The sequence below is a fragment of the Lithobates pipiens genome, unplaced genomic scaffold (assembly GCF_037356315.1).
Source record: "Lithobates pipiens isolate NorthernLeopardFrog02 unplaced genomic scaffold, aLitPip1_a1.2 Scaffold_18, whole genome shotgun sequence".
NCBI lineage: Eukaryota > Metazoa > Chordata > Amphibia > Anura > Ranidae > Lithobates > Lithobates pipiens.
Window position 1 is genome coordinate 498048180 of NW_027507758.1, and position 18048 is coordinate 498066227.

The window sequence follows — 18048 nt, forward strand, 5'->3', positions numbered from 1 at the left end:
TACATTTCATTGCTAACAGTTAAAGTACAACTAAAGGCTTCTGTATGACATTGTGAAAAAAAAAAAAAAAGTACCAAATCCAGTTACTATATTATGTACAAGCCTAATAAAGTTAAAAAAAAACATTTTACCTTCTGTGGCTGAGCCAAATCCCCCCGCATTTGTGTCTCATGTGCTCACCTCCCAGACACTGCAGCTCACAGTGGGAGGGTTTCAGCAACAAAAGCAGTGCTGTGAATCTAGAACGCAGTGGGCCGGACTAGGTGTGACCAGGTGCTGCCTGACAAACTACAAGCTTGTGAATCATCGATGACAATGCTGATAGCCACACCCCCTGCAACATTTTCTCATCCCATTGTACAGCCTAGATGAGATTGGCAACTCTGCTCTGAATTTGGATACAGTGCAGCATCATTGCAACACCACCACCAAAGGAAGCTGCATTAAGTGGTCTTCACTGGCAGGATCAACAGGTATTTGTGTGAATTAGCAAGGAGACTTAAAGCGGTACTACACTTGGGGGGGGGGGGGGGCTTTGAACCTCAACCTGCAAGGTGAAGACATAGCGTACTAGTATGCATTGCATACTAGCACATTATAAAAGATTTCCCATGAAACAAAGCCCTCCAGTGGCACACTGTCACCGCTGCAGAGGCTTCCATCTGGGTTCGCAGGCTGCGACTACTTGAACGGTCGAGCCGTGATGATGTCGCGGCACACAGCATACCCGTGCCATTCCTTCAGCGTGCATGCACCAGTGATGTCACCGATTGATACTCATTAGAATATCTCTTAAACAGTGCACATTTAGGAGATATTCATTTTACCTACAGGTAAGCTTTATTATAAGCTTACTTGTAGGTAAAAATAAAAAAGAGAGTTTAGCACCACTTTATGAGAAAACTGTTTGTGCAGAGGCACCTATAATTTAGTGCTGCAGCTCTACTTTAAAACGTCAGAGGACTGTTATGTGTTAGAGAGGTTGTAAACTCTGAAAAAAACCTGTAAGACAAAGGCATAATGAGCTAGTATGCATCGCATACTAGCTCATTATGAAATACTTACCTTGGAACGAAACCGTTCCAGCAGTGCCCGCACATTGATGTGACGGCTGACATTATCCCCGGAGTTTCTTCCGAGTTCGCACTCCACGCCCCTCCTCTTCATCAGGTGGCCCTAAGAAAAGCTGCTTTTTACGAGGGCACCTGTGCGGGCTCGCTCTTGAAACCCGCTGCTTTGTCCATTGACATAGACAGCAGGACTCAGCCCCGCTCCCATGTCACAGCGTTTGATTGACAGCAACAGCAGCCAATGGCACCTGCTGCTATCAAGCTGCACAATGATGAGATAGACAGTGGCTTGAGCTGTTGTGCTCATGCACATCGCTGGATCGGATCGGGCTCCGGTAAGAAAAAGGGGGAGTCTGGGGTGAGCTGCAGCAGAGATGGTTTTTCACCTTAAAGTAGAGTTCCACCCATTTAGAAGTCAGAAGCTACAAAAAGTGTAACTGCTGACTTTTAATAATCAGACACTCACCTGTCCCACGGTCCAGCGATGTGGGATGCAGGAAGCCTCGCTCCTCCCCCCTTCCTCTCCGAGGCACCGGCATTCTAATTGTGGTCACCTGGCTGTGGCTTCACAGCCGGGGCGTGCACTGCGCATGCGCGAGACGTGCTGTGAATGGCCGGGCAATCTTCTGGGACCTGTGATGGGTCCCAGAAGATTGCAGGAAAGGAGAGGAGAGAGGTGAACTTCCTTCTGGCACCGCGGAGACAGGGGAGGAAGTGGGAGCTGGGTGCCCATAAAAACAGGATACCCGCTCCTCCCCCAAAAAAATGACACGCCAAATGTGGCATGTCAGGGGGTCACCTGCACTTAAAGTGGAAGTTCCATTTTTGGGTGGAACTCTGCTTTAATGCATAGAATGCATTAATGTGAAAAACCTTAAAGCTTTAGAAACACTTTAAAGAGAAGGTGGGGGTAAGATTGAGCCAGGTAAAAGTGATCGATTGAGGCATTCTGGGACATGTATGTGCAGCCAAAACCTTTTTGTTAGTTGTGAGAAAGCATAAAAACGGTTAAAACTCCAGGCAACTTTTTTACTGCAGTCTGTGTCCCTGCTGGAGAGATTCATCCTCTTCATCAGTTACAATGACCACTATCACCATGACAGAAATGTTACAGACAATTGTTACAGTTGCCACCAGGATAGGTAAGGGGGAATCAACCAATGGGCAAACCTATTCCAATGACAACTTTCTAAGTGGGAAATCCTCCTCACTTTGTACAGATTTCCTCTCCTTCCTTTTGTGTCTCTAAGGCAGGAAGTGATGGTAAAGCTCACAATGGAACAAGATAGCAAACCTGGCAAGGGTTTTAACAATTCCCTATTGTAACCAAACAAACAGAAAAAATTCTGGCATACAAGGAGTTAAGAGCAAAAATGATGCATGCCACCTCCCGGAACTCTCCCTTTTTTACAATTTACTGTTTCACTGAACTCCAATAGTATAGTTAAGTGTTTAATACAGGCCCTCTGGCACCCCAGCTACGGGAATCCTCTACAGCAGCGTAGAGTGGCTGGCAGCGGCACTACCTCCCACTTCCTCTCCCCTGCCCAATTGCAGGAAGCTTTGATTTCTGATAACCCATTCACTAAATACAAAGCTGTGTGTGAATGGGCAGAGGAGAGGTGCCCCATTTGGTACCTTTCAGGGGGAAGTGGGAAGGGGTACCTGCTCACGACAGGTATCGGCTTCCATGTTTGGGTGCTCTTGCTGTTGCGAGATCACCTAGAAGTTCGCCCACCCTCCTCCTTCCCCCGCCGCCGGGCAATTCACACAGCACAACACACTTCGCGCATGCGCAGTAGGGAACCCGACTGTGAAGCCGCAAGGCTTCATTGCCAGTTTCCCTTACAAGCAATGGTGGTTGTAGCACCCGAGAGCCAATGGAAACATCAGCTGGGGTGCCGACATTACTGGATTCCAGGACAGGTAAGTGTCAGCAGCTACAATATTTGTAGCTGCTGACTTAAATTTTTTTGTGGGTGGCTGGACATCCTCTTTAAATAGATTTTAGCGTCAAAAACTCAAAGTGATAGACCCTCAGCATAAAAACATGATGTAGTTCATACATTAAAATGGTACTGAATGCAACGCTCAATAAAAACACAAAAAAGAATATTCAAATAATTTATTAAGTATAAAAATATTTCTTTACATTTTAGGAATGTTATTATGCAGTTAGTTAAAGTGTATTAGAAAGTCAATTCACATTCAAATAACAATAGTGATATAACAAGATATATCGTACTCCCCCCTGCCCAATCATAAAATCTGAAAAATAAAAAACACAGACCTAAGATAAAGACAAACCCAGCACCTCACAACCCAGTGTAACTGACATAGCTTTGTTTGCGGCTCAGGCTCTCTGGAGCGAGGTGTAAATGCTGAGCTTCTGTCTCTGGGAGTTCTGGCACGGGAGGGAGCTTGTCCCAGCTCCTGCAATTACACAAGGTTAAGAAAGGACTCCCTGCAGCCACACATCTATGCTGTCCCTAAGATGATTGTGTGAGTGGCAACCTCAGCCTGGACTCCAGCTAGGCCACCCCCCCCCCCCAACACGTTTCGCTCCCCCCCTCAGAGCTTAGTCATGGGGACCAGGCAATGTTTACATCCTTCAGGTTCCTGTGAATTTTCTGTGCATGGACTGGTCCATCCCACATAGGCCAGTCATTGATGCCACCAACTCAGCCACTGTTCTCTACAGTGCACAAATGTCAGAGGACACCGATAAGATGTGAGAAAGTGACTTTGTTTACATCTGATGTAATTTGTCAATATTAAAATTTAAATGGCAAAAGCGGGAGTGGTATATGGGATTTTGGTTTTAAGAGCAATTCCCCTTCAATACATAGACTTAAAATTCAAAAAGCAGTAAAAAAAAAATTGCAGGATCCCATAGCAAACAACAAGCAATAATCACTCACTGATCTAATTTCAGGAAACTGGAATTGGTTAGTAAAGATTACAGTACTTTTTGCACTGCTCTCTGCCTGAACAGGTCAGTGTATAAATTATCTAGCAATAAAAATCCTCAATTTACGTATTTAAGAAATACACAAACTAGATACTGTTACTGGACAAAAAAAAACATATCCAAACAAACAATAATGGGAATAATTTACTAAAAGTAGAACATACAGAATCTGGAGCAGCTGTGCATAGTAACAAATCAGATTCTATCTTCAGATTGTTCAGTTAAAATGGAACGAAACCAACATGTTAAAATGTTTCAGAAAACAATTACATTAAAAATATGTTACAGTTGCAAAGACGTCAAATGGATGTTATCATAGCTGATCTAATGTGCAGCACCAACTGCAGATCAAACAGAGGCAAAGATGGCAGCTTCCTTGGCTGTAGAGGAGAGGTGACTAAGGTACCTGGTTATTGACTGAATAGCAACAGAGATGTAAACAATGTGAAAGGCAAGTATAGGCACAGGGCAAGGGTCCACCATTTTTATTTTTATGATGTGTGCTTTATGCATTGTTCTGAGCACCTTTAATTTAGCAAGGCTGAAATTGGGTTGTTGGTGATGGTTATAACCGTGTCATGCAATCTTTTTAATTAAAAGATTAAGCTAAAAGTAAAAAAAAAAAAGCCAATCTGCAGCCAAGGCTGAACCAGCATCAACTGCAATGGTGCCTACCAGTTTATTATAAACATCTCTCATTAGACTCCAGTAAAGTGGCAGTTGAATTCCTATGAACTCCGCTTTAGGCCAGATATACAAATAAAACTACAAGGTGATATAACACTAAACCACAAACAACCTTTAAAAAAGTTCAATAACCCGTTGCCAGAAAATATATATTATACTCACCTCTCCATCAGCATGTAACCTACCTCCCCTCTGTTTCAGTCTCTTTGTTATTCATTGCTTTTGAAAGTGTTGGACACCTCTGTCCCCCACCATGTTGGTACCTTCCTCTGACTCCCACGTCGCTGCAGGACTTGGCAATGACATAGGGTCAGAGGAAGGTGCTAGCATTGGGATAAAGGGATCAAACACTCTCAAATGCATTGAATACCCAGGAGAGTGATGAAGGATGCAGCAATGGAAAAGTACAGGAGGGGAGACAGGTCACAGGCCACTGGAGAGGTGGGTATACTACCTTTCCTCTTCCAGGGAACTGGTCGTTATCTCTTTAACGTCTCTTATTAGAATAATACATACAAGAAATATGGCAGTAATAAGTTCTTCACATTCACTATATCACCAAAATATCTACATAGAAATATTATACAAGCACAAACCATGTATTGTAAAGCTTGAATTCACCCCACAAAGATTTGTATGTTTTGTACAAGAGTATATAAAGAACACAAAGAAGAGTTTTAATGGCTCATATACATAGTGTAGAACACTAAAGAACACACATATTGAGGTAAAGCGGGTAACGTGAGTAGAAGACTAACCAGTGACATCTGGTAGATAAGACAGACTTCAATGTCCTTCATGCCCTTTGCACAGACAGCAGAAACCCACCCATGTTACCTGGCGTCTGTGAAATGTTGCACTGTGCGGCGACTCTCCTGTTTCAGCTCCTCAATGTGAGAATCTAGTTTTTGAAAAAGATCCTGTGATAGCAGCTCCTCCTGCTGTAGGAACCGTGCAGCTATTGTACTGGCTGGGGAGGACGGTGGCATTGGGAGCTACAATGAGAAAATGTGAATTGAGAGATAAAACAAAGTATTATTAACAACTGACAGATGTAATTTGTAAGATTTTATGAGATATATGGGAGTTTAGATGGGAATTAAAAAGAAATTGCGCTTGTTAGAAGCAGGGCATTACATCGCCGTGTCAGAGCCTCCAGCAAGGGGAACAAAGAGCAAACAGAAATAGTATCGATAAATCTCCTAAATCTAGCAATGGTAGCAGTGCCTTAGACCTCACAAAGCAGATAAACAGTTAATAGGCTGTAGGCACGGGGATGTGGCAGCTGGTCCACAAGGGGCGCAACCACCCAGCCTGCATCATCTGTGTGGCAGTGTACTGTACGGGGCGCCAGACCAAAAGGTCTCTACTTGGTCTGTCACCCCCTCACAAGAACATGACTACAGCCTGAGGCCCTAATTGACCAAATTTAGGCCACAGATCACTGCCCTCTGAACCCTTCCACCCTGTCATACCAGTGAATCGGCTTCCTGCCCCGGCCAATCAGGACAGGATGCTGAAGGCCGTGTCATTGCAAGAAGCTGCTGCGCTGGGCACCAGGGGAGCCGTGACTGCTGAAGGGCTCTACCCGCAGGGCGAGTGTGGAGTCCAGGCAATCCGGTTCTAGCCCAGCCCAGTTTTTAATAGGAAAGCAGAGGGACTGACAGGAACACCAGGGATTTCACACAAAAGGAATATAAAGAGAACAGGATTCTTTCTTATACAACTATATGGCACAGTAGGCACATATCAGGAACATGAAATGTTAAGTTTACATATAAATGCAGTCAGTTTTCACCTGTGATTCCTGGTTAGAGTCCTCACTTATAACACGGACATCTGCTTGGCTGTGCTCAGATGACACCGATTCCAGAGAACTTGTCCTGCTTAAACCTTTAAGAACAGAGGCGGCTTCCCGTTGAGAATGGAGAGCACACAAGACCTCCTCATACTGCTGAGAGACCTTATTCAACCGCTCATTAAGTGCAGTCAGCTCTGCCTCATGTTTGCCCAGCAGTTCCTGGGATCTCCTGTCAGTAAAAGGAAACAAATGTTTCATGGGGCAGCTAAACCTATTACATTTACAAATGTGCCCTAAACGAAGTACTGATCTTCAGGGAAAAATAACAGTTTTTATATTTGCAGCTATGTTATTCATTAAGTAATTTGGGGAAATCCATCAACACATGCACTGCCGGATACTTCTCCAGTACATGACAGTGAAGGTTTATTAGTGGCTATCTAACCCCTGTGCTCTCATATGATTTGAAGATTAAGGCCTCCTTGAGACAGGTGATTAGGTGTATACAGTGGATCCTGGTGGCAAGAATCAGCAGGTTTATGCAGCTGGGATCAAGTGTGTATATGAATAGCTGCATCTGCTCAGCCTACAAAGCAATGACAGGCTGGGAGGAGTTGTCGCTGCTCACATGTATACACACACAGTGCTGTTACCTAGTTTAGCTCGGTTCAGATTGGTGTGATGCGAGAACCCTGCAAATCCACTGCAGGTTCCTGCATCACACCCGATTTACAGGCAGTTCACACTGCCTTATGTGAACCGCTGGGAGTGTCAATACAAAAACTTAATGACACTCCCAAATCAGTTTGCATATCACAGTGTAAACTATCAATTCAGACAGGAATCGGACGGACACTCATGCGATCCGATTCTGATGAGAAAAAAGGGCCCTGTGTGAGTTTGGTCCGACTGTGATGCAAATTCAGCTACACAATCTGTATGGCTGAGTTCGCATCGCACAGACATTGCATGTGATTTGCACTGCAGTGCGAATCACTTCCATTGTCAGACAGCGCACCAGTGTGAAATGAGCCTCAGGGACAGATGTCCGACATTTGGCTGTGTCCAGGGTAATATATACAGTATATCTCAAACTGAAGGTAACCACTTGTTGTATGAATACAACAGCAACAGCTTCATTCAGCCTGTCATTGTTTTGTATAGACTGAGCAGCCGCTGCTGATCCCATACACTTGTCATCCCAGCTGAAAGAATCTGCTAATTCCTGCTGCTGGTGTGCACCTAATAGCCCATCTGAAAGAAGACTAAGAAATGGCAAACAATAGCTCTATGGAAAGGGTGTGCAATGTACTGCCTGCAGCATTTCAACTTCAATCAAATAGCTGGAACCTGAATGAGGGAGTTAAGTTATTCATTAGGGTAATACTTTAAAACTACATGCTAATATAAATTTGGCGACCTTGGAAATAAAATCACTAAACTACTTTCTGGAGGCACATTTTTGAACCTGCCCCTCTGTTTAGGCAGGTTGGTGCATTAACCATTTGCCTACTGGCCACTTTTACCCCCTTCCTGCCCAGGCCAATTTTCAGCTTTCAGCGCTGTCACACTTTGAGTGGTGGTTCACACTTGTGCGATGTCAGACATTGCATGCAGATCACAATGTCTGTGCGATGCAAATTTAGCCATACAGATTGTACGGCTGAAATCGCATTCAGTCCAAAATAGTGCAGGACTCCATTTCGTCACACCCATGTGACCCTATTCCTGTCCGAATTCACAGTTTAAACTGCAATATATATATATATAACCCATCTGGGGGTGTCATTATCTTTCAATTGACACCCGCAGCGGTTTGCATAGGGCAGTGTGAACTGCCTACGAGTTCTATGCGATGCAGGAACTAGCACTGGAATTGCGCTGGTTCCCGCATCGCGATGGTGTGAACCGGGACTAAGGCCGGGTTCACACCGCTGCGATGCGGGAACAACGCGAATCCGCTGCGTTTTCCCGCATCGCATTACTCCCGCCGGCAGTTCACACTGCCCTATGCGGACGGCTGGGAGTGTCAATGATATTTTAATGACACCCCCAGATCCGTCCGCATATCGCAGTGCGATCTGCCGGCTCGCACAGGAATCGGATCGCATGGTGTGAACCCCCATGCGATCCGATTCTGTTGCGGACCAAAAAAAGGGTCCCGTGCGAGTTTGCTGCGGGAGCGATGCAAATTCAGCCATACTATCTGTATGGCTGAACTCGCATCGCTACGGAGATTGGATGTGATTTGCGGTACGAATCACATCCGGATCTCCCCCCGCAGCGGTGTGAACCCAGCCTAAAGCATTTTTCACCTTTCTTTTGCTGGTATTTACTCCCCGCTAGGTTTTTTTTTTTTTTTTGCTAAATAAATTAATAAAGCCTGAAAATTTTGAAGAAAAAAAAGCAAAACGTTCATAGTTTGTTATAACATTTTGCAAATAGGTAATTTTTCTCCTTCACTGATGTGCGCTGATGAGGCTGCATTGATGGGCACTGATAGGTGACACTGATTGGTAGCACTGGTGGGCATTGTTGGGACTGTACTGATATATGTCCCTTTTAAAGAAGCCAGTTAGACTCTCTTCTCCCTTCCTCACGCTGTCAGTGTGAGGAAAGGAGTGCCGATAACTGGCTTCTGTTTACATCCATGATCAGCTGTGATTGAACACAGCTGATCACGTGGCAAAGAGCCGCCGCTCTTCACCTCAATCTCTGAGGTTTGTGATATACAGTCTTTGATTTTCATTCAGAACCGTGAACATGCCAGTAGCACATCATTTGCTTTTATCCAAGAGAACCAGTTTCCTCACCTATCCACTGCAGTCTGGATATCAGACTCTCGTGTCTGCCCAACAAGCTCCAGATTCCCCCGAGCCTGGGACAATTCTTGCTTTAGTCTCTGGTTCTCACACTCAAGATTTTCGAAAGCCTGAAAGCAAAGATTGTGATCTGAAATAAATCCATAGGGCACATACAACAGAAATGCACAAGGGAAGAAAAAAAAAAACACAATATTTTTAAGAAAAGAACAAATATAGGTAACCATATAGCAGAGCATCGTTCTAAAGCGTCTGAATGGCAAAACTAGGATCATCAGGAAACATGGTTTTAACCATTTCATTGCCAGGCCCTGCACTTCATTTTTAAACTCAGGTGGCCACACGATTTTTGAAAGTTTTCCATTGTTTTAACTTTTCCCCTTACAGCTTTGTAAAATCCCCCCCCCCCCCCCCCAACCATACATTTTCTGAAAGCATAGGACCAGTAAAATAAAAGGAAGGTGCTACTGATTTTTTAAGGGCCCTGTGATATTTGCGCGAATGTTTAGCAAAACAATATTTTCGCTAAAAATACACTAAATACATTAGTAGATACATACATGTCAAAATTCCTGCTAAACGCTAATAAATATAAAAGTTAAAACTGTATTGAGTTAATAAATAACAAATATTTATACAAATTGTGCCTTTTTGTGCCTTTTGCACTTTCAGAGTTTGTAAAAGACCCCCCCAAACCATATATTTTCTGAAAGTACATGACCTGTAGAATAAATAAAAAGTGCTGCTGATTATTATAAGCCCCGCAATAATTGTGCAAATGTTCATTAAATGGCTTATTTCACTAAGGTTGTATGTAAGGTATGGCGGGAAGCCGGTGGCTGCGGGGTAGCCACAGGGAATTGAGGTTGCAGGGAGTGATGGATCAGTGCTGGAAGGAGGGTGCATAGAAAAGAACAGATGCAAAGGGGCAAATAGAATGAGGGGGACATAGAACAGTGATGGTAGGTGGTGAGGCTGAAGATGTAGAGAAGCAGGCATAGGGAAGAAGGGGGGTCATATTTAAGGTTAGTTTGTTCAGGAGCATCTGCTGAACAGTTCTGTTATAAGTTCATGGTCTCTGAAGTGACCATGCGCTTACAGCAGAAAGAGGAAAGTCAGGTCCATACGCCAGCTTAAAGCAGGGCTGTAGGTCTGTACAGCGCACTGACCTGGCAGCAAAAGAGTTAAAAGACCTCTATGATATCTGGTGCAAAAAGATGCATGCCTTCAATGGAATGGGGTAGTAACTGTAGGCCTATGCTTACCTGTACACTGAGAGGTAACAAATAAATCTGCTACAGCTTATGTAGAAACACAGACAGCAAATAGAAATGACCAATTTCTCTTGTACCAAATTGTAATGTAACTGTAGCATTCGCCTTGATTTTGTTAAACGCTGCGCAAACTGGTGCTATAAAATACAGGTACTACACAATAATCATCAAATGCCTACAGGTACTCTAACTAGACCCAACAAAAATTGCATAGGCAATGCTTCCATTATTCTTTGTATATTGGTATAGTTTGCATTACTAGAAACAGATAAGATCAGTTTTTTATTGGCTAGTAGACCTGAGAGACAGAATCTTCATTGGTACTTTGCTCCTACTTCCAAGTGATCTCACCGCAGCAAGATCACCCAGAAATTTGGCCCTCCTTCTCCTTCCCCCGCCGCAGGGCCAGTCACAAATCAGTAGGGAACCGGCCGTGAGGCCGCAAGGCATTACTGCCAGTTTCCCTTACAGGCAATGGTGGCAGCAGCACCCAAGAGTCGATGGCTGGGGTGCCGACATCACTGGATTCCAGGACAGGGAAGTGTCCTAATATTAAAAGTCAGCATCTGCAGTATTTGTAGCTGCTGACTTAAAAAAAAAATTGTGGGGGGAGGGGGGGGGGGGGCCTGGACCTCCCCTTTAAAGCGGAGTTCCACCCAAAAGTGGAACTTTTCGCTTATGTGCTTTCTCCCCCCCTCTGGTGCCCCATTTGGCACCTTTCAGGGGGAACGGGTACCTGTTTTAACAGGTACACTTCCCCACTCTTGGGAGACTGTGCTGCGGCACTGTCCCTCGGAGGTTTGGCCCCCGTCCTCCTTCCTCCGGTGCCGGGCAAATTGGAAAGCGAATGCGAGATGCCAAAAGACTTCACTGCTGGTATCCTTTAAGACAAATGGCGGCAGCACCCGACAGCTGAGCTGGACAGGTAAGTATCCAATATTAAAAGTCAGCAGCTACAGTATTTGTCTTATATTGGTGATGGCTGTAAAATTTGGGATTTCCAATCACTTTCAAAAGGACAAACGAACAGGATGATCCTCCCCAAAATGGACACACCCAGCAATACAACCTTGACAAAGGTTCTATTCATTCCCACCTCTATTCAAAACAAAAAAAATAAAAAAATGGCTATATATATACGCTTTAATCCACACAGAGATCTACTATGAAAAAATTTGCAATTTAAAATGCAAGAATTGCTCATATTTGGGAAGTGTGATCATTCAATGGTTGTTCCCATTTCTTCACAGTAAAGGGCAATTAATTATCCTTTTCCGTACACGTTGTGCACCAGAACATATCCCAAGTCAGGAATAAAGGTAAGCAGCAGGTCCCGGCATGTGGCTATATATAGGAACATGGGTAAATTTTACACCAGCTGTCACTCTGCTTTACAGCTTTGCCCCTGTTTAGCCAATCTATGCCAACTATAATTCAGATCACTACTTGACCTTACCAGCAGGACATCTGGCTCTTGTTTTTCAAGCATTTCTTTTAGTTCCTGGTTCTCCTTTTTTACGCTTTCCAAAGCTGCCAGGGAAACCTAGACATCAGAAAAAGATGCACTTGGAATCCAAAACTGTTGTCAAATGTGTGAAATGTTTGCACAAAATATGGAAGGCAGCAAATATAATAAGGGGAAATTAAAAGTGGAGTGTCACTAGAACAGAAAGACACAGACAGAAATTACGGCCATACAAGGTTCAAATTTTCTCAGATTTCTGCTGAATCCATCAAAATTCAAGCTGTGGATGGCACTGTTGGCACTACTGGGCTCAACAAATTTTGATCTGAAAATCAAAGATGACGTATGAAAAATTCTCAGCTGAACAGTGACTGCAGCCAATCATATGCAGTCACTGTTTGGATATTCAGACAGTCACAGGAGTAGCGACTGTCAGAATGCAATAGCCAGCAGGGGAGAATACTACATTCATGCTGTAAAGGGAATCAAGTGATTTCTCTCATTCAACGCATGCAGCTGAATAAGAGAAAATGTAACATAAATGGATAGCCTAAAAACTTGCACAGAACTTACAACCTTCAAACCTTCCCCGACTCGGCAAAAAAAAAAAGTTTTGTTGCAGACTTTATGCTGATTGCAGAGATTTCCTAACTTAATAAACATGTGACCAGAAGTCCAGGTGGCCCCCTTGCAATCTGAGAAACAAATGCCTGATGCTGAAAAGACCATACACACCAACAAATCTGGTAGAATGTACCTGAACAGGGTAGGGAGGAACCCTAGTCTTCAGACTATAGCCTCTAATGATTACTTGTCTCACCCACCTAGCAATAATGTATTGAGAAGCAGAAGATCCTTGTGGGAACCTTCAGGAAGCACAAAGAGGTAATCGTAAAATGTGAAATCCCATTTTTGTCAATGACAGCTGTCTTAAAGTCGCTTAGACTTTAGAAAAGGTACCTGTACTACTTTCAAGGCGACTGCTATCCTCATCTTAACTGATGTAATTTGTATCTGACATCACAGGAAGGTTACACAAGCATAACCTGAAGTTGCTTCAAAGTCGCGCTGAATTTGCGCCAAAGTTGCCTGGCAAAGTAGCACTGTAAGTCATGCAACTTTCAGGTCGGCAATAGCTAAATGACAAGAGGAAGGCAGAGAATAAAGATGGGGGCAACTAACACAGAGGCAAGTGCTAGGGTTCTGAACCAATGTACTTTAACCCTTTCGCTGCCAGGCTCCACTTTTAAACTCATTAAAGTCATTTCATTTTTCTCTTACAGCTTTCAGAGTTTGTAAAAGACCCCCTAAACCATATATTTAGGGGGTCGTATATATATATATATATATATATATATATATATATATATATATATATATATATATATATATATATATATATATATTAACCATATGTGCTAGAATGCATCGCATACGGTGCACTTTTAGGAGATATTTACACTACCTATAGGTAAGCCTTATTATAGGCTTACCTATAGGTAAAACTTAAAGATGGACGTTTACTTCCTCTTTAACCACTTCCAGCCCAAGGACGTCATATGACGTCCTGGACTTTGAGTGGGGATATCTGAATGATGCTACAGGCATCATTCAGATATCATCTTTTTAGGCCAGCGATTCTGTGCACCGTAATTACAATCATAGCTCCAATTCAGCCACTTGATCATTCTTACATGTGGGGGGAATGTCCCCTCCCGCCGCTCTCCAGGCTCACCTGTATGATCCGCGAGCCAGAGAACGAATCGGTCGCCACCGGAAGTTGATCATAGAGATTTCTGGTGACCAGATGTTTCCCAGTCATCTCTATGACCCTCGGAGGCCCGATGTGGCGTTATGACATCACGTCCAGGTCGGTAGATGTACACAAAGACGGGGACTCAGCTGGAAAGGCCAAGACAAAAAAAATAATTAACTGTCTCAGCCTTTCCAGCCTGGAGGAGAGATGTAGGGTCTTATAAACTCCACATGTCTCCATAAAGAGGACCTGTCATGCACTATTCTTATTACATGGGATGTTTACATTCCTTACAATAGGAATAAAAGTGATCAAAAAATAAATAAATTTAAGAGAAAGTGGAAAAATAAAAAAAAATAAAAAATATATATATATATTTAAACCACCCCCGTCCCAACGCACAGAAGCGAACGCATACGTAAGTCACACCCACATATGTAAACGTTTAAAATGTTTAATCCCAACAGAGATAAAGGTGGAGCCTGAGCTATTGAGCTCATCTGATCCCTTATCTTTCTGCTTATGGTCCAGCATATGTGTGATTAAAATGTGCACGGTGAGGTATTCATGACCTTCACAGCAGTAGTGCACAGGGCAGAATGCCTTGCTGCATGCACATGTTGACCTCTGTAACCCAGGATCAGCGACAGTAAACTGCTATTAATGTGCCCTCAGGACCTACAACCAGGAGATGTTGCACAGTTGGCTTCCTGAATGCAAAGGAAGAAGCAGGGTGTGCAACCTTTGACAACCCCCTTAAAACAAGGGGACGCATGTCCAGCACATGATTTCTGCTGTGCAGGTGCAGTACAGCACCACAAGTAAGGAGGAGACCAGGTGCAACAGTGCCACAGCAGGCGCCCACCAGGACGGACATCCAAATGGCACAATTAAGCCAGGCCATCCTGGATAGTAAAACCGCGCCACCAGAAGTGTGGAATTCTCATCTCCAAATGGGATTCAATGTTTAAAGGGATTCAACCCTGTTTACTTACCATGTCAGCAGCAGGAATAGGAGGGAGTTAATGTGTTACTGGCTTCACCCTTTTTACTGTGGGCATATCCCTGCAGGGGTCCTTAGAGACTGGGCTCTGCACCGGGCAGACCATGTCAGAAGGTAGGGTTCTCTCAGTGGAGAGAAGAGGTCCATCACCTAAGGACACCAGCAAAAAAAATGTGGCTAAGGGGATGGGAGATGGCCCTTTTTGCCTGTGTCCAGTCACCTGAAGGTAACCACATATAACCCAGTGATAATGTTTTAAAGAAATCTGATCAGTTAAAAATGTTTTGGCTGGAGTTTTGTAATAAATTGATCAATAACGCTTATACAATTCACAGAAAGACCACAATAAAGAAATTCATAAGTGAAGAATACTATTACTGAAAACCAAAAGATCTACAAATACTGAAATATAGGAAGTGAAATGTATTCACAAATCTGACTAGCTATCATATTTCTACAACTACTTGCGTAGTACCTTATGCTGTGATGCTTCCCTTTCAGCTCTGACTCTTTCAGCTTGCACTCTCCTCTCCCATTCTTTGGCTGTAATGCTGGAGGAGGCAATGTTGATGTCCCTCTGGTGTAGTTCTTGTGTCAGCTGAGAGATCTCCTTCTTCATCCCATCCAGAACACTGCTGTATGACAGTTCAGCCTGGGAGAGCTGGCTCTTCAACTGTTAGAACAAACATTGGAGACTTCCATTCATTTCTTTTTTTTTGCTTGTTTGTTTCTTCATTTTAATATATATATATTTTTTTGGTTTAAGAAATAATTACTACAAGCAGATGTAAGGCAAGTTAGTTATAGTGTGATACATTACTGGGCATACACAGAATAATGTAATAGAGTAACAGTTGGCATTTTGTATTAAGGTAGGTATCAACTTCAAATAAATGCTAAATTGAAATGCATGAAATAGGTCTTTCCTGTCCAAATCTCACGTGACAGGACTGGGCGTCTTAGCAACCAATCACCAAGCACTAGCACTGCCATATGGAAGCAAGAGAGGTGAGTCACATGCTCCCATACCTGGAAGTACCTGGTCTATTTCTTCACATCTGATGTCCAACTGAATTAACAGAGGAGTGAAGAGAAGATACTGTAAGTACATGTTGCTGAAGGACCTACCATTAAAGTTAAATTCTAAGAAGATATTAATGCATAAAATAATCAAGCTCTATATTCATCAGCACATTTGTAAATGTCGTTTTTAAATTCTAGCAGGTTAGGTTCCTGAATTTAACATGTCACCAGATTCAGTCTTTTGCAATCCCCTGTACAGAACAGCACAGACTGGAGAAGGGAGAAGCGGCACAAGCTACCATATAGCTGTGCTGCGGTGCGAGATGGAGCTCATCAGTCTGGTGGTTCCAAATTTTACTGTCCAGTCACAAGCTGGGGCATACACATTTGCTTTTTTTTTTTTTTTTAAACAGGTAATGGTGCATCCCTACCTTGTAGAGTGCAACTGCACTTGCAAAGTCCACACTCTATTTGCCTTTAGTAAATCAACCCCCATGTCTTTTTGAGCTCTGATATCATAAAAAAAGTGGTGCCAACCCTGCCCATTTCATTTCTGATGGATTAAAAGGACACAGCCCTGTCCTTATCCTTATAAGCTTTTTTATTCAAAGGAAGTTATCAGCTATCAGGATTTCTGGCGGAATCAACAGGCATTTTCTTGAACTTATCAAACAGATATAACAAAACACTTTTTAAGGTATATTTGGCAGACCAAATGGACCAAATAAGGGAAGTTCATTGTAGGTAAGGGTTAACGTGCATTTTAACTTTAACAGAAAAAAATATCAGGCCTCTGGTCCGGTTAGACAAGGCTGCGCTACGTGGTAGTTTTGTATAGATTTAAGAAGTGGATGGTCAAATATATATATATATATATATATACAGTGGCGGAACTACCGCCATAGCGACCCACGCGGGCGCTATGGGGCCCGCAGCCGAGTTGGGGGCCTGGTGAGTGGTGTTAGTGGGGGGGTGCTGGCCGCTCCGGGTGACACGCTGGAGTAGCGGCAGCCGCCCGCATCACTAACACTGCTCTCTGTAGTGCGGGTGCAGGGACACAGCAGCACGGACCGTAGCCGCCTCCCCCTCCTCTCTGTTTACATCCACAGAGGAGGAGGAGCTTACGCTGGAGGGACACACACGCGGCACTGTGTATCAGCGCTGAGCGCTGTTCTGAGGTATGGGGGGGGGGGGGTCTGCACTGAGTTCGGGTCTGCACTGAGGAGGGTCTGCTGCACTGAGGAGGGTCTGCACTACTGAGGGGAGTCTCTACTGAGGGGGGTCTACACTACTCGGGGGTCTGCACTGACGGGGTCCTGCACTACTAGGGGGGTCTACACTACTGAGGGGGTCTGCAATACTGAGGGGGGTCTGCACTGAGGGGGAGTCTACATTACTGTGGGGGGGGGGGGGGTCTGCACTACTGTGGGGGGAGCCTGCACTACTGAGAGGGAAGTCTGCACTACTGAGGGGGAGCCTGCACTACTAGGGGGTCTGCACTACTGAGGGGGGGTCTGCACTACTGAGGGGGGGTCTGCACTACTGAGGAGGGGTCTGCACTACTGAGGAGGGGTCTGCACTACTGAGGAGGGGTCTGCACTACTGAGGGGAGTCTGTACTGAGAGGGGGTCTGCACTACTGAGGGGGGGTCCTGCACTACTGAGGGGGGTCCTGCACTGAGGGGGGTCTACACTACTCGGGGGTCTGCACTGAGGGGGGTCTGCACTGACGGGGTCCTGCACTACTAGGGGGGTCTACACTACTGAGGGGTCTGCAATACTGAGGGGGGTCTGCACTGAGGGGGAGTCTACATTACTGTGGGGGGGTCTGCACTACTGTGGGGGGGAGCCTGCACTACTGTAGGGGAAGTCTGCACTACTGAGGGGGAGCCTGCACTACTGAGGGGGAGCCTGCACTACTAGGGGGGCTGCACTACTGAGGGGGGTCTGCATTACTGAGGGGAGGTCTGCACTACTGAGGGGAGTCTGCACTACTGAGGGGGGAGTCTGCACTACTGAGGGGGGGAGTCTGCACCGCTGGGGGGGTGTCTGCACTGAGGGGGGTGTCTGCACAGAGTGGGGTCTGTAATGGGGGGGTGTCTGCACTACTGAGGGGTGTTTGCACTGAGGGGTGGGCGTCTGCACTACTCGGGGGGGTCTGCACTACTTAGGGGGGA

The 18048-nt window shown here is 44.6% G+C and overlaps 1 protein-coding gene across 3 annotated transcripts in view; it reads right to left on the minus strand.

Moving 5' to 3' along the window:
* Positions 1-3606: 3606 nt before the first annotated feature.
* Positions 3607-18048, minus strand: part of CEP63 (centrosomal protein 63) — a 44084-nt gene continuing 29642 nt past the window's right edge. For 2 of the 3 annotated variants that reach the window (XM_077488651.1, XM_077488650.1), the window contains 5 exons: positions 15325-15522; positions 12082-12168; positions 9343-9461; positions 6527-6758; positions 3607-5723 (listed from right to left, as the gene is read on the minus strand). In XM_077488651.1, the coding sequence (XP_077344777.1) occupies positions 5562-5723; positions 6527-6758; positions 9343-9461; positions 12082-12168; positions 15325-15522 (798 nt within the window). In that variant the 3' untranslated portion in view covers positions 3607-5561. The remainder of the gene's footprint in view (positions 5724-6526; positions 6759-9342; positions 9462-12081; positions 12169-15324; positions 15523-18048) is intronic. The other variant, XM_077488652.1, reaches the window with a different exon arrangement.